Raw genomic sequence first — 15,027 nt, forward strand, 5'->3', positions numbered from 1 at the left:
AGTTAGTAGTGATCAAAGCCCATCTAAGTTGGTTTGATTGAATTGTGTGGATGTTGTCAATTTTATTTATTTTTGGATCAGTGATTTTTGAGATTTCTGTTTAGAATGCCATGCCTCTAAGAATTCTTGTGTGTACTTTGGATCAGTTATGTTGTTTGCAGTTACCACAGATGCAGATCAATATGTAAGTGTGCTGATGGAGTTGAAGAACATTGTGTATTTCATGGACTACATTTACACAAGGGCTGTTACTGCAAACAGTGTTTAAATTTGTGAATCAAGAAGGAGCAATGCATTGTTATTCATGCAGAGTCCTTATTTTAAGAAAGTAAGCTTCCCTCTTCGGTGTTGCTGAGGCAGTGTAGGAAAGAAAAATCATATTATCATTCTGTTGAAAAATTTTAAGTAAATGTATTATTTTGTGACTTAATATTGTAGTTGTGTTCTATCAATTGCCATTTTCTGAAAAGAAAAGACACCATCAATGCACAAATAAAAAGTAATTTTTGCAATGCCATGATAGTGATGTTAAAATGAGCGTAAGATATTATTGCTTAATTTGTTATAAAAAGTCACTGTTAAATAATTTATTTTAAAATATACCAGTTTTTATGATTTTTACCACTTCAATGTTTCTATTGTATACACTTCTTTCTGTTTAATGTTTATGCAATGTATTCCATTAATGTAGTTGCTGTTGTAAATTATGTTTTTTATGTCATTAAATAGTTGTGGAAGAGCTCAGCTATGACAAATGTGTATTGGAAAATGAGATGAACAAATTAAGATGCCATTACATGTGTAGAATTGTTTGTTTTATGGTGTCAGTGTGATTTGAGTACATGCCAGGTATTTGTTCCTTAATTTTTGCTTAATTCATCCATTGCTTTCCCATGCAGGACCGCAATGAACACCATCCAGCAGTTACAGATGATTTTAAATACAGCTGATGACAAACCTTCAAATACACTTAAAGCATACTTTGATGTAAGTGGATTTTGTAGTGAGGATAAAAGACCTGAGGGGAACATTAGTTTGTTTTTAAACATCAAAGAAAGGTTGGTTCAAAAATAATCAACTACTAATGCTACCCTGAACTATCAAGAGGTGTTTTGACATTGCTGTGTGTTATGCTGTTTCTGTAGACTGCATATATTTATGGAAATTCATAAGCTGGAAAACTTATAGATGTCAAATATTTGAATTACTTTGTAACCTAATTGAAAACCGAAACTAATATAGTTAGTGTGCAGGGTTCTAGATGAAAAAGTTTTTAGTGTTAATTTTGCATTGAAAAAAAAATTAATTGGCAGTTTTTGCTGTTTTGTCATTAAAAATGTGTTGGACCTATAATGTATCTGTATCATGTATGTTGGAATCCTTCAAGGTGAATATTTTATTGCTAAATTATATTATAGATTATCAAGACTAAATTTCAATTTATGATTATGACATATCGGCTTCTTTCGTAATCTACTTGTATAACTCACTCCTCCGTGGTGTAAAACTGTGGAAGGTACTAATAAAGATGTCAGACAGCATCCAAATGTATGTTTCCTTAATATTTTTAATGTATTATTACTTCATGTTGCTGTCAATTGTAGATTCATAATTACATTACATTGTAGCTTTCAAGAAATGTGCCATGGTATCTTTCATTTGTCTCAGTAGTTTTTAGTCCAGATTATATTATAATGATGACAAATTGTTGGTCTTTGTCATCATTGCTATGAAGCTGACATTAATGTCTGCCTGTACACGTGCAGCTAAATGCTGAAATGTGGAGGTTGCTAAGAACAATTCCTTACCAAAATGGAAATTAATTGTAAATCACCAAATTAGCACTTAACTTTTTAATGCTGTTAATGGTTAAAACTTGAAAACGGGGGAAGCATACTTGCCTTCTTTGTCCTGCTCAACAAGTTTGCTCGCCTTGAGAACACATTTGAGTTTTTTTTCTATCTCCTCTTGGAAATTATCTGGATCTTTTCAAATTTGAAGTTTGTTTAATAATTGAACTTCTACATTTAATAATATGCGCTTGTTCCAGTCTTTGTTTTGTTTCCTATAAAAATTATGAAAAGTGATATAACCTGTCTTTTATTTCTTAGTTTGTCTAAAAACTGGTTTGTAAATCTGTAATTAGATTACTTACTTACAGTGTGGAAACAGGCCCTTCGGCCCAACAAGTCCAAACCGACCTGCCGAAGCGCAACCCACCCAGACCTATTCCCCTACCCTTACCCCTTCACCTAACACTATGGACAATTTAGCATGGCCAATTCACCTAACCTGCACATTTTTGGATTGTGGGAGGAAACCGGAGCACCCAGAGGAAACCCACGAAGACACTGGGAGAATGTGCAAACTCCACACAGTCAGTTGCCTGAGGAGGGAATTGAACCCGGGTCTCTGGCGCTGTGAGGCAGCAGTGCTAACCACTGTGCCACCGTGCCGCCCACCTCCTGGATATCACTCCTGGATGCCAGTATAGTCCAGTATAGCTGGCATCAAAAGAAAATTACTATAGGAAAGATAAAATCCACACCATGTAACTTGCGAGATCCTGGTGGTGGCTTTCTTCAAAGTCAATAGCAAATGCAGTAGCTTTGCTGTTGACTTCAAAATTTGAATCATTATTTTATGTAAATTCTCTCATTTAAATTATAGGGGATTGTGCATTTAAGACATTTTAGTTCGGGAGAATTTTTAGTACTCTTTTATATTGGAATTTGCATCTTAAATAATGTTTATTTTTCTGCACTTTGTTCTCCCAATTACTTCAATCATTACCTTTTGGTAGTTTCTGTTAGGTACCTCTCATCTCATAGCTTTAATTCAGTGGAGGTTTGAAAAGTCCTGTTTTTAAAGGGGCTTCTTAATTATCTAGCTGTTGCTTTCCATTGCATAAATAATGATTTGAATGTCTTTATACTTCTCTAGAATTGTACAGTGAACCCGACTAATGATATTATTAGTAGAGTGGAGAATCTGGGTCATAAGTTTCGGGAAAGTTTTGCTCAGGCTGTTGGAGAAGGATGGGTTGAGATCGGCTCTCAGGTATTTTTTATTTTTGCTTGCTTTCAAAATGCCATAAATATTTATCTAATATGCCTTAAACAAATAATTTATTGTTCTGATCAAATTATTTTCTTTTCTTTCAGCGATATAAGCTTGGTGTACGTTTGTATTATAGGGTTATGGAATCTATGTTGAAATCGGTAAGTTTCAATTGCTATTAAAATAAGGAAATGAAAGAGATGAGAATCATTCCAGTGACCAGAATCTTGACTGGAGTGAAGCTGGGAATCTTTTTAAAGAAAATGAGCTGCAGCCAAATGGAAATATTTCCATTTGCTAATTTCCCATTAAGTTAAACACATCATTTCTTTGCTATGACTGGTCAGAATTCATGAATATATTTTGGACAGTGTTACGACACGCAAGCAAACCCCACTGTTAATTAAACCAAATGCCCAGAAAAGCTCTCCTCATCTCAATCTGTTAAAATATGAGTGACAGAGAACTTCTAAATTCCACTATTTAAATAAAATAACACTTCATTTTCTTACCTCTGATCATGAACACTAAACAACAACTATTCACAAATTCAAGGCCACCTTTTCTTAACTACTTACTATCTGACTCCAACTTTATAAAATATACACTGTTCCAATAAAACACTGATAAATGTTACATTAGCTTAATTTTAAGACGACACAGTCTTTGTCTTCCCATTTGTCTTCACTCTTCCAGCTGCTGATCACCCAGAGTCATCGTCCTTTTACTGTGAGTAGGTCTTACATGGAAAAGTACCTTTGATAGAGTGTTTTCTAATTTCTTTGAGAGCAAGGTGTTAGATGGGCAGTTAGCTCTCCGACTCTGTGGCAATTGCTCACTGTTCAATGGCAATTGCTCTCTGACCAATTTTGAAAATATCCGCATGTTGGCAAAGTAATGAATGCAAACTCAATTGAGTTTTAGTATCCTGGGGCATAATTTACACTGGCTAAATTTGAATTATTGTCAAAACAGCAACCAAAACTCGGGTATTCATTTCACAGCCAAATGTCACATATTTTCAATTTTCCAGTACACTCTGGGACTGCCATCTAGTCACATACACACAGGTGCTTGTAATCTCTCAGTTCAAAAAAGCATTCTCTCTCTCTTAAAGGTAGAGTACATGCCTTCAGCTTCATAACAACAGTATTGTAGATGTTGATATATTGCATGCACTGCAGCAATTCAAGAAGGCAGTTTGCTGCCATTGTTATAGATGCCAACAAGTGTTGACTTTTGCCAATGATACATGAACAAATAATATAACAATAAGTTATGATGGTCTTTTCTGGTGGTCTTTTCAATTCTAAACTAATTTGGCTGAGCTTTAAAGTGAAATGATTTGATAAGTATAGAATACTATGGTGGTTTTATTTCAAGATTATCTGATTAAAGTACCGACATAATCAATAATTTTGTTCTCCTCAGTTTTGCACCAATACATCTGGGATATGGTTTCATTGACCCTATTTACCTCCCACCAGATCATTCAAGTGACCATTATTGCTCTGTGTTTAACCTTAAATACTATGCTATTTAATTTTGGTAGGGAACATTTACATGCACAAATCTACAGGTATTGTTGGATAAGCAGGAAAGCAATGCAAAAAATATTTTTTCATTAGAAAATCAGAACATTAATAAAAAAATTTGAAATTAGGAGCAGTAGACCCTTTGGCCCTTAAAGCCTGCTCCACCATTCAAAATAATCATGGCTGATCATTCAACTCAGTTCCCTATTCCTGCTTGTCCCTCATGTACTTTGATCCATCTAGCCCTGTGAACTATATCTAACTTCACCTTCTTGAATATATTGAATGTTTTCACCATTGCCACTTTATGTGGTAGATAATTCCACAGGCTCACCACTCTCTCTTGGTGAGGAACTTTCTCCACATCTCAGTCCTAAATGGCCTGCCCTGTGCCTTTAAACTGTGACCTCTGATTCTGATGTCTTCAGACATAAAGGACACCCATCCTATATTTATACTGTCTATTCCTGTTAGAAGTTTCTAAATCTCTATAAGATCACCACCTCATTCTGCTTATATCCAGTGATTATAGTCCTAACCAATTGAGTTTATCTTCATACATCAGTTCTGCCGCCCCAGTAATCAGTCTGGGAAACTTTCATTGCACTCTCTCTGCAGTCAGAATATCCTTCCTCGAGTAAGTAAACCAAAACTGCAGATACTACTCTAGGTGTGGTCTAGCCAAGGCCTTGTTCAATTGTAGATGTATGAGGCATCCCTGATCCTATAGTCAAATCCTCTTGCTGTGAAGGCCAATGTAAAATTTGCTGCCTTCACCGCCTGCTGCACCTGTACCTTACTTTCAGTGACCTGTGTACAAGGATACGCAGGTTTCATTGCACCTTACCTTTTCTGTTCTAACACCATTCGGATAATCTGCCTTCCTGGATTTGCTACCCAAGTGGATAACATGACATTTATCTGCATTATGCTTCATCTGTCATGCATTTGTCCACTTATTCAGCTTTTCCCAATTGCACTGAAGTATCTCTGCATCCTCCTTGCAGCTCACATTCCCACCTAGCTTTGCGTCTTATGCAAACTTGAAAATTTTACAGCTGTTTCACTCATCAAAATAATTTATATATATATATATTGTAAATAGCTGGGGGGTGCAAGCACTGATCCCTGCAATACCCAATTAATCACTACCTACCACTTAGTCTACCAGCCAGTTTTCTATTCATGTTGGGTACACCACCCCCAATCCTATGCAGTTAAATTTTACAAGCTAATCTCTTAGGTGGGACTTTATGGAAAGCCACCTGAAAACCCAAAAGACCAGAGCGATCCACTAGCTCCCCCTTGTCAACTGTACTAGTTACATCCTTGAAAAAAATTCCAATAAATTTGTCAAGCATGGTTTCTCTTTGGTTAAATCCATGCTGTCTCTATCTGATCCCATCACTATTTTTCAATTGCTGTGCTATTAGATTTTTTTTCACAGTCTCTAACATTTTCTCCACTACCAATGTCAAACCAACCGATCAATAATTCCCTGTTTTTTTTCTCTGTCTATTTTAAATGGTGGAGTTACATTAGCTAGTCTCCAATCCATAGGAACTGTTCCAGAATCTATTAAATCTTGATAGCTGACCACCAATGTGTTCACTATATCTATGTTGATTTCCTTAAGTACTTTGGAATGTAGATTATATACCCTGGGGTTTTGTTGATCTTTATTCCCATCACTTTACTATTTGCCTGCAAATACGGTTTTCCTTCAGTACCTCCCTTTGGAGACTGTTTTCCCCAACATTTTTGGGATCTTATTTAGGTTCATTTTTTGTGAAGACAGAACCAAGGCATGTACTTAATATGCCTGTCCTATGTTCATTCTCCATTATTCATCATCCCCCTGTTTCTGACCGCAAGGTCCTGCATTTGTCTTCACTATTCTCTTTTTGATTGCATACTTACAGTCAATTAGTATGTTCCCTGCATGCTAATCTTGTTATCTCTTGCCCCTCTTCTTAATTAATCCTTTTGTCTTCCTTTGCTGAATTCTAAAGTGCTCCCAGTCCTCAGGCCTGCTTTTTTTTTGTCCAATTTGTATGCCCCTTCAATCTAATAATATCCACAATTTCCCTACTTAGCCATGGTTGGGCTGCCTTCCCCATTTTCTTTTTGGGCTCAACAGGAATGAACAATTGTTGCAGTTCATCTATGCACTCTTGAAATGTTTGTCATAGCCTAACCACTTCAAGTAACCCTTAAGTAATATTTCCCCAGTTTATCATGGCCAGCTTGTGCCTCATTCCATCAAAATTTGCCTGAATCAACAGTCCCACTCACCATCTTAATGAAGAATTCTATATTTTTGCCCAAGGAGCCTTGCTTAGCTAGATTGCCAGATAGTGGCATTGTGTTAGCTGTTAGATAATGTTAAACTTAGTTATATATCTATATAGCATCATTCAATAAAATTGTTCATTTTCTGCCAGAAATGTGCTGTAATTTGCAATAGGAGTGTTGCTTAATATTCTTTTATCATCTTGAGGGAAACTCTCTTATCTAGAACAAAAACCCTAAGAATGTTTAATTGTGTCATAGACTTTCTAATGTCCCTTCAACAACAAACAAGGTAACTGTTGCACATCTCTTCTGAAACATGCCACTGTAATATCGAACCAAGTACAATGTAGTGGTCAAACAGACAGGTTGAAGGTCCAGAGGAGGATTTTGTCAATTAAAGCAGGTTGATTTGTTCTTTTCTGTAAAGGCTTTCAAACTTCAGGTCTAGTTCTACACTGTTCAATTCAACTGCTTTGCCATGGGATTAATTGCTTTAGAAATGCTTTAGGAAAGCTGTGTTCTGTGCATTAGTTTGTTTAGTCACTGGTCTGTATTATATTTCCAGGAAGAAGAACGTCTCTCTGTCCAAAATTTTAGGTAAATTTATTTAGATTTCCTTCAGAAAACATGAAACCAATTCACTGTTTTTAAAAAAAGATCTATTTTCATATGATCTCTTCCCCTCTGTTTTGTAGCAAGTTGTTGAATGATGCTACATTTCATGGATCTCTACACGCCTGTGCTGTGGAGGTGGTCATGACCACATATGGAACTACTTGTAAGTACATAATGGTCTTTAAATTTTAAATATTTTATCAAAAGCTCTTTGGTTTGCAGTAGTACAATTTCATTACCATTTAACTCAAAATTTTCCATTTTGTTTGTGATCTCTAGGTTTGATAAGTCTTGGGGTTTTTTTTAACTTTTTGCTTTGTTTTTTTTAACAAGCCATGAAGTATTCCAGAGGAAGCAAAACTTGCCATTCCTGATAACTCAATTAAAATTAAAGCAGCAAACCTCAAGGCCACATTTGAATGTAATAATACATTTATTCGGATGTGTTATCACATACCTTAGAACAAGTGGGACTTAAACCCAAGTGTTCTGGCTCAGATCTAGGGATAATAACATTGTACCACTAGAGCCCTCCATTTATGCTTAATATACACTGGGGTAAAATGACAATGCCTGTTGCTAATCATTGCATTGTGGAGTGTTATGGTGGTTTTCTTAGCAGTACTCATGACAGTTCTCACCCAGTTTGGGAGACAAAGTAGGTTTTATATGAAGCAGCCTTTGGGTAGAGAATTTTGAGCCAGCAGATTAAACTTGGAATATTTATGTCTGTATGTTATCCTTCAATTTTTTTTTGTACTGATAGCAGTTCACCAATAATGGTCAGCTGCAGGAATGGCAACCTTGTCTCATCATTCCTGTGTGAAATCTCCAAGACTAACCATTTATGTAACTTGTCTTCTAAAAATTTGAAGCTACAGTTTAAGTAATTAGCTGTGACAAAGGAAGGATGAGCTTCCCTGCTGGCATAAAATGAAGAAACTACAAATTATGGCCTAGATCTTCTCCTCTTCGAATTGTCATGAGACAAGACAGACAACGGCAGGAAGTTTAAACTTCCGATAGGGCAATTTCCCTAACCTCCAGAACCCTCAACAAAAGTCTCCAACCAAGAGTAAGTGTGGGAGACTTCAGGCTGTCCTGATATATTTAGCTGTGAGTAGTTACAGTGGAAATGATAAAGGAAAGAAATTCTATTGCAACTCCTGTAGCCATACTTTCTAAACAGCCCTGATTAATAATCCAGTAAACCCTCACGACTGGCCTCCAACACTCAACACCACCCCCTTCAAAAAAACCTGATTACCCCTCCAATTATTGCCATTCTACCTCACCATGTTCCCATCTGCTGCTCTGCCCATTTTCCTCAACTGCCCTTTCTTGCACATTGACTTACCCACTCACCTTCGTCTCTCTGCTTTAGGAAAGATGGTGTAAAACTTGATGCAGAAAAGGTTTACAAGGATGTTGGCAGGGTTGGAGGGTTTGAGCTATAGGGAGAGGCTGAAGAGGCAGGGGCTATTTTCCCTGGAGCATCAGAGGCTGCAGGGTTACCTTAGAGGTATATAAATCATGACAGGCATGGATAGGGTAAATAGGTCAAAGTCTTTTCACCAGGGTTGGGAAGTCCAAATCTAGAGGGTTTAAAGTGAGAGGGGGAATATATAAAGGGGACCTAAGGGCAACTTTTTCACACAGGATGATGCATGTATGGAATGAACTGCCAGTGGAGGTGGTGGAAGCTGATACAATTACGGTATTTAAAAGATATCTAGTTGGTATATGAATACGAAGGGTTTAGAGGGATTTGGGCCAAATGCTAACTAGATTAATTTAGGGACTAGAATAATTTAGAATATCTGATCGGCATGGATAAGTTGGAGTGAAGGGTCTCTTTCCATGCTGTATAACTATGACTCTGACCTGCTCATCCATTCACTCATCCATCCATTGATCCACTCACTAGCTCAGTTCTGAACCACTGATTCAGTAATATATTGATAATGTGATAGTGCACATTTAGGACAGCGAAGTGAGCATGGCTTGTCTTTGCATGAAGGCAAAAGTGAGGACTGCAGATGCTGGAGATCAGAGTCAGGATTAGAGTGGTGCTGGGAAAGCACAGCAGGTCAGGCAGCATCCGAGGAGCAGGAAAATCAACATTTTGAATAAAAGCCCTTCGTCAGGAAACAGGCTGGGAGCCTCCGGGGTGGAGAAATAAATGGGAGTGGGGTGGGGCTGGGGAGAAGGTAGCTAAGAGTTCAGGACATGGCTGAAGAGCTTCAGGGCAGAGGAGATGACCTGGTGAAGACATGATGTAGAATGAGAAATGTTCTGACTGGACTGCCCATTATCCAGTCATTTTCTATGGCAATGCCTCTACCAATCAGAGTCCACTTACAATCAATCTGCATTCTTTTCTCCTACAGGCTAAAATGTCCCCTTTACATTGTTATTTTTGCAAATGTTCTGAAGAATACAAGGCAAAAAGATTTGATGAAACTGTCCTTTTTCAGCAGTACTCAAGTTATAGCGTCATACATCATGGAAACAGACTCTTCAGTCCAACCAGTCCATGACGAACATAATCCCAAACTGAACCAGTCCCACCTGCCTGCTCCTGGCCCATATCCCTCTAGACCTTTCCTTTTCCTGTACTTATCCATGTGCCTTTTCAATCCCAATGTGTTCATTGCGAGGACATCAGAGCACCTTCTACCTTCCTTTCTCCCCCCTCTTGATTTCTTTTTCTGTGCTACCAGACAATTATTTGAATTTGTTTTGGCTGTGAAACTCATTTACTCATTTGCCCGAAACGTCGATTTCGCTGCTCTTTGGATGCTGCCTGAACTGCTGTGCTCTTCCAGCACCACTAATCCAGAATCTGGTTTCCAGCATCTGCAGTCATTATTTTTACCCCATAGTTGAAAATCACACAACACCAGGTTATAATCCAACAGGTTTAGTTGGAAACTTGTACTTTCAAATAAAACTGTTGGACCATAACCTGGTGTTATGTGATATTTAATTTTGCTCAAAGGAGAACAACTCTGAATTGTTCCAACCCAAGCAACATCCTGGTGATTCTGTTCAGCCCGTCTAGTGCAGTGACATCCTTCCTATAATGTACTGAGCAGAACTGCACGTGGTACTCCACCAGTGGCCTAACAGCTCTAACAGAACATTCTTGCTCTTGTATTCAGTGCCTTGATTAATAAAGGCAAATATCTCAAATGCTGCCATAACCACCCTATCTATCTGTCCTGTTGCCTTCAAGAAGTTTTGGTCAGGTACACCAAGATCCCTGTGATCTTCTGTACTTCCTGAGACCTACCGTTCGATGTGTAAACCCTTGCCTTGTCTTCCCAAAATATATCACTTTACAGTTGTCAGGATTAAATTCCATTTGCCATTGATTAGCCCATCTGACCAGGCATTCTTTATCAGTCTACACTTTAAGGCTTTCTCCTCATTATTTACCAACCATCAATTTTGGTGTCATCTGCCAACAAAGTGATTTTGTCTCCTATATTTGTGTCTAGATCATTAAGGTATAACCTAAAACAGCGAGGGACCTCGATGCAAACCCTGTGGTATACCACTGGGCACAGGCTTCCGGCCACGCAACATCCTTTGACCATTGCCCTCTGCTTTCTGCAGCTGAGCTGTGGCCATAACCATCCCTATACCAACCATTCAGGTTGTTGGTCCAGGATACATGGTGGCTAAGTGGCTAGCACTGCTGCCTCTCAGTGTCAGGTACCCAGGTTTGATTCCATCCTCAGTAAATATTTGTGTGGAGTTTGCACTTTCCTCCAGTGGGTGCTCCGATTTCCTCCCACAGTCCAAAGATGTGCAGGTTAGGTGAATTGTCCATAGTGTCCAGGAATGCGTAGGCTAGGTGGATTAGCCATGGGAAATACAGGTTTACATGGGGTAGGGGTCTGGATGGACTGCTTTTCAGAGGGTTGGTGTGGACTCAATGGTTCAAATGATCTGCTTCTGTACCAAAGGGATTCTGAGATTATCTATGGCAGTAACATTCTTATGGACTCCATTCAAGATGACAGATCAGCATAATATCAAAACAGAGGCTTGCTATTTACTGGGCCAGCATTTATTACCCATCCCTAATTGCCAAGAGGGCATTCAAAAGTTCCCATTGCTAAGGCATTTTCAACAACAGGTGGTGGTCTCTATTAGGCTGGCTTCTTTTTGAGTTTTATTGAATTTAAATTTCCCAAACTGCCAATGTGATATTTAACTCCAGTCCTCAGGTCAGTAAGGGATATAGGAAATTGGAATAGCATTTGAAGCTTAAGGTGACTCTTGTGGGCAAGGTAAGAGAGAGGGCATTTGCGGGCAATAGGATGAAATCTGTAGACTGATTAAGTGCAGAGCCAGGGCAGCAGAAAAGGTCCTTTCAAAAGGCTAGAGGAAATGATAAGCAGCCAAACAGTTGGTCTCTATCTCTGGTGCCAAATATATCATGATCGCTTTGCACTGGAGATCACCTGAAGTGTTACCTCTGTTTTTCTTTACACAAATGATGCCGGAATACCTGAGTATTTCTGTTTTTATTTCAAATTTGCAGCATCAGCAATGTTTTCTTTTTGGATTAGTGTAATAGCCGAAATCCTTAAAACATTTTTTTTGGTATGTTCACAAAAGGCTTAATGTCCTTCCTAAAGTGAGGCCCAGAATTGCACACATTATTCCAGCTAGGGCCAACTTTCGTTATAATATGAGTTTAACATAACGTCCTGGCTATATTTATAAAGCCCAGAATAATCAGTGCTTTCATGACTAATCAGTGAAGGGAAATTCTACCGCTTGTAGTATCTGATGTTTAAAGAAACCATCAAGCTGGAAGGAGGGAGGAGTTCTGGGGAGGTTATAGCACCACTCTTACGTATGAAGTGGTACATTTTGATGAGAAGAAAGGCGAGATGAAATATGAAATAGAATTTTAAAGGTGATAGAGGAACAGAAACTGTGGTGTGTTATGGACCACGCCCAACTCCCTGAAAATATTTTAAGAAGGTAGCCCAGACCCTAACTTTTCTAGTTGTTTTAAGCAGATGTAAGGTGTATATTCCAGGAGCAATACAAGTGTCAAACCACTCAGTATTAAACAAAACAGAATTTATTTACCGAGTGAAACATGAACAAAAGAGAATAGAATGAAGAATAATTTAACCTATCTGAAAACCCAACCAACTCTATCACAACTTAATGATGCAGTTCCAATTTCCAGCAATACCCCCATAAACACACCCCTTGGCAAAAATGTAAAATCAAACACAGGAGAGATGTCGGAGAGAGAATCAGTATGGAACCTCTCTTCACTCTAGCTAAATTCTAAACCAAACTAAAAAAAATCCCTAAACTGGGAGAACTAGTTTCTCCCCTTTCATTGTTTTAAAAGTGTTTTTAAAAAAAAATCTAAAAGCCCTTTTCCCTGATTGTTGGCTTAGGCAGTATCTGTTAGTCATAATCAAAGTGGCCTCTACTCAGACAGATCTGTAACTCTGCCTTTTACAACCCCTTTTGGAAAAAAAACTAAGGACAACATACTTTATTAAAGGAGCAACATCGTCACATGGGCACAACTATGAAGGTGACTGAACAGGTTAAGAAGAATACAGAATTATTTGTTTTTTTTTTAGTTGAGACATACTGTGTACAAGCAAGTTAGTTACGTTAATTTTTTAAACACTTTAGACTTCAACAGTATTGTTTTCATTTCTATATGTACCTGTTTATTGTAATTGGGGAAAAGAACCAGAGGGCTCTAAAGCAGTATTCTCAGATTACCTGTGTCGCACATGTTATTGAGCATGAAATGGGAGAATTGAGCAAGTGTTTGGAAAATTGATGCAGGAGTAAGGGCATCTGATCTCTGATGAAATGGGACTGGTTTTAAACAGGTGGGACCTGTACAAGATGACTGGGCTGTATCTTGGCAGGACCAGGATTAATATACTTGCAGTATCAAATTGGATCAAAATTCAAATTATAAAGCCTATATTAAAGGCATCTGTGTGCATGCAGAATTCACAAAAAGTTGATTTGAATACACGAATTGACGTAAATGGATTGATCTAATTCCTTTACAGTGACAAGGCTGCAGAGTGACTGAGATTGGAAAAGAAAGGCCGACGGAATGGATAGGTGGAAAGAAGCTGGAATAGCGCCTGTTATAGAGGGTGTGATCAATATGTTAGAAAGAGAGGATCTTGGATCAATGGATCACGATTATCCTAACATTGAAGTTTGTTACTGTTCCTTCACTGTTACTGTGTTAAAATCCTGGAACTCCTTCCTTGATGGCATTATTGGTGTTTGACACCAAGTGACATTTAGCTGTTCAAGCTCACTACTATCTTCTCAAGGGCAGTTATGGATGGGTGGTTAAATGCTGGCTAAGGCAGTGAATCCTATATCCCTGAATTAAGTTTTAAAAATCGGTTTGAGTGGAACTAAGAAACAGCTAGGCACAGCAAATGTTAGTCATAGAGAAGTACAGCACGGAAACAGACCCTTTGGTCCAACTTGTTCATGCCAACCAGATATCTCAACCCAATCTAGTCCCATTTGCCAACACTTGGCCCATATCCCTTCAAACCCTTCCTATTCATATACCCATCCACATGCCTTTTAAAATGTTGCAATTGTACCAGCCTCCACCACTTCCTCTGGCAGTTCATTCCATACATGCACTTCCTTCTGCATGGAAAATGTTGCTCCTTAGGTCGCTATTATATCTTTCTCCTCTCACCCTAAACCTATGCCCTCTAGTTCTGGACTCCCCCACCCCAGGGAAAAGACTTTGTCCATTTATCCTATCCATGCCCCTCAGGATTTTATAAACCTCTATAAGGTCACCCCTCAGCCTCCGATGCTCCAGGGAAAACAGCCCCAGCCTGTTCAGCCTCTCCCTATAGTTCAAACCCTCCAACCCTGGCAACATCCTTGTAAATCTTTTCTGAACCCTTTCAAGTTTCATAACATCCTTCCAATAGGAAGGAGACCAGAATTGAGAGGAAGGAGCCTCACAAGACCTTCACAGTTGTTGTGCAACACGTAGTAGCACTTGAGGTGATTAAATCGAGCTGGTTGACTCGCTCTACAAAAGTGTTAACATATGCATATTTGATTGAATGATGCCTTTTGCACAAAATCATTTTGATTTTATACTCAATCCTTTAAGTGGGTTTTGAACAGAAAAACTCCTCAACCGTGAGGTCATAAAGAGACTGCAAATGGGTATCGATAGGTTAATATTAGTACGCAACAAAGTAGAACGTGGTGTATAATTTAGGGACATCTGCGGTTTTTCACTTTAATAATAAGATTGGAAAAGCAGATATTATGTAAGGCATGAATGTTTTTTAAGATGTTCAAAGGGACTTGGGTGTATTTGTACAAGAAGGTCACAGTTACTGTATAAAGGCAGCAAGCACTCCAAGGTAAATTGTACTGCAGTCATTAAAAGTGGATTAACAGCTGGTGGAATTTACACTCAATTAATAAAAGGTGGAACTGAAAGCTGATTTTG

The 15,027-nt window shown here is 38.3% G+C and overlaps 1 protein-coding gene across 3 annotated transcripts in view; it reads left to right on the forward strand.

Annotated features, from left to right (window-relative positions):
* The window catches only part of rb1 (retinoblastoma 1), a 197,177-nt gene that overhangs the window by 59,314 nt on the left and 122,836 nt on the right, over nucleotides 1–15,027 (forward strand). For 2 of the 3 annotated variants that reach the window (XM_043700384.1, XM_043700387.1), the window contains 6 exons: nucleotides 900–987; nucleotides 2,944–3,060; nucleotides 3,165–3,221; nucleotides 3,757–3,789; nucleotides 7,456–7,487; nucleotides 7,586–7,668. In XM_043700384.1, the coding sequence (XP_043556319.1) occupies nucleotides 900–987; nucleotides 2,944–3,060; nucleotides 3,165–3,221; nucleotides 3,757–3,789; nucleotides 7,456–7,487; nucleotides 7,586–7,668 (410 nt within the window). The remainder of the gene's footprint in view (nucleotides 1–899; nucleotides 988–2,943; nucleotides 3,061–3,164; nucleotides 3,222–3,756; nucleotides 3,790–7,455; nucleotides 7,488–7,585; nucleotides 7,669–15,027) is intronic. The other variant, XM_043700386.1, reaches the window with a different exon arrangement.

The sequence above is a fragment of the Chiloscyllium plagiosum genome, chromosome 12 (genome assembly GCF_004010195.1).
Source record: "Chiloscyllium plagiosum isolate BGI_BamShark_2017 chromosome 12, ASM401019v2, whole genome shotgun sequence".
In the NCBI taxonomy this organism is placed as follows: domain Eukaryota; kingdom Metazoa; phylum Chordata; class Chondrichthyes; order Orectolobiformes; family Hemiscylliidae; genus Chiloscyllium; species Chiloscyllium plagiosum.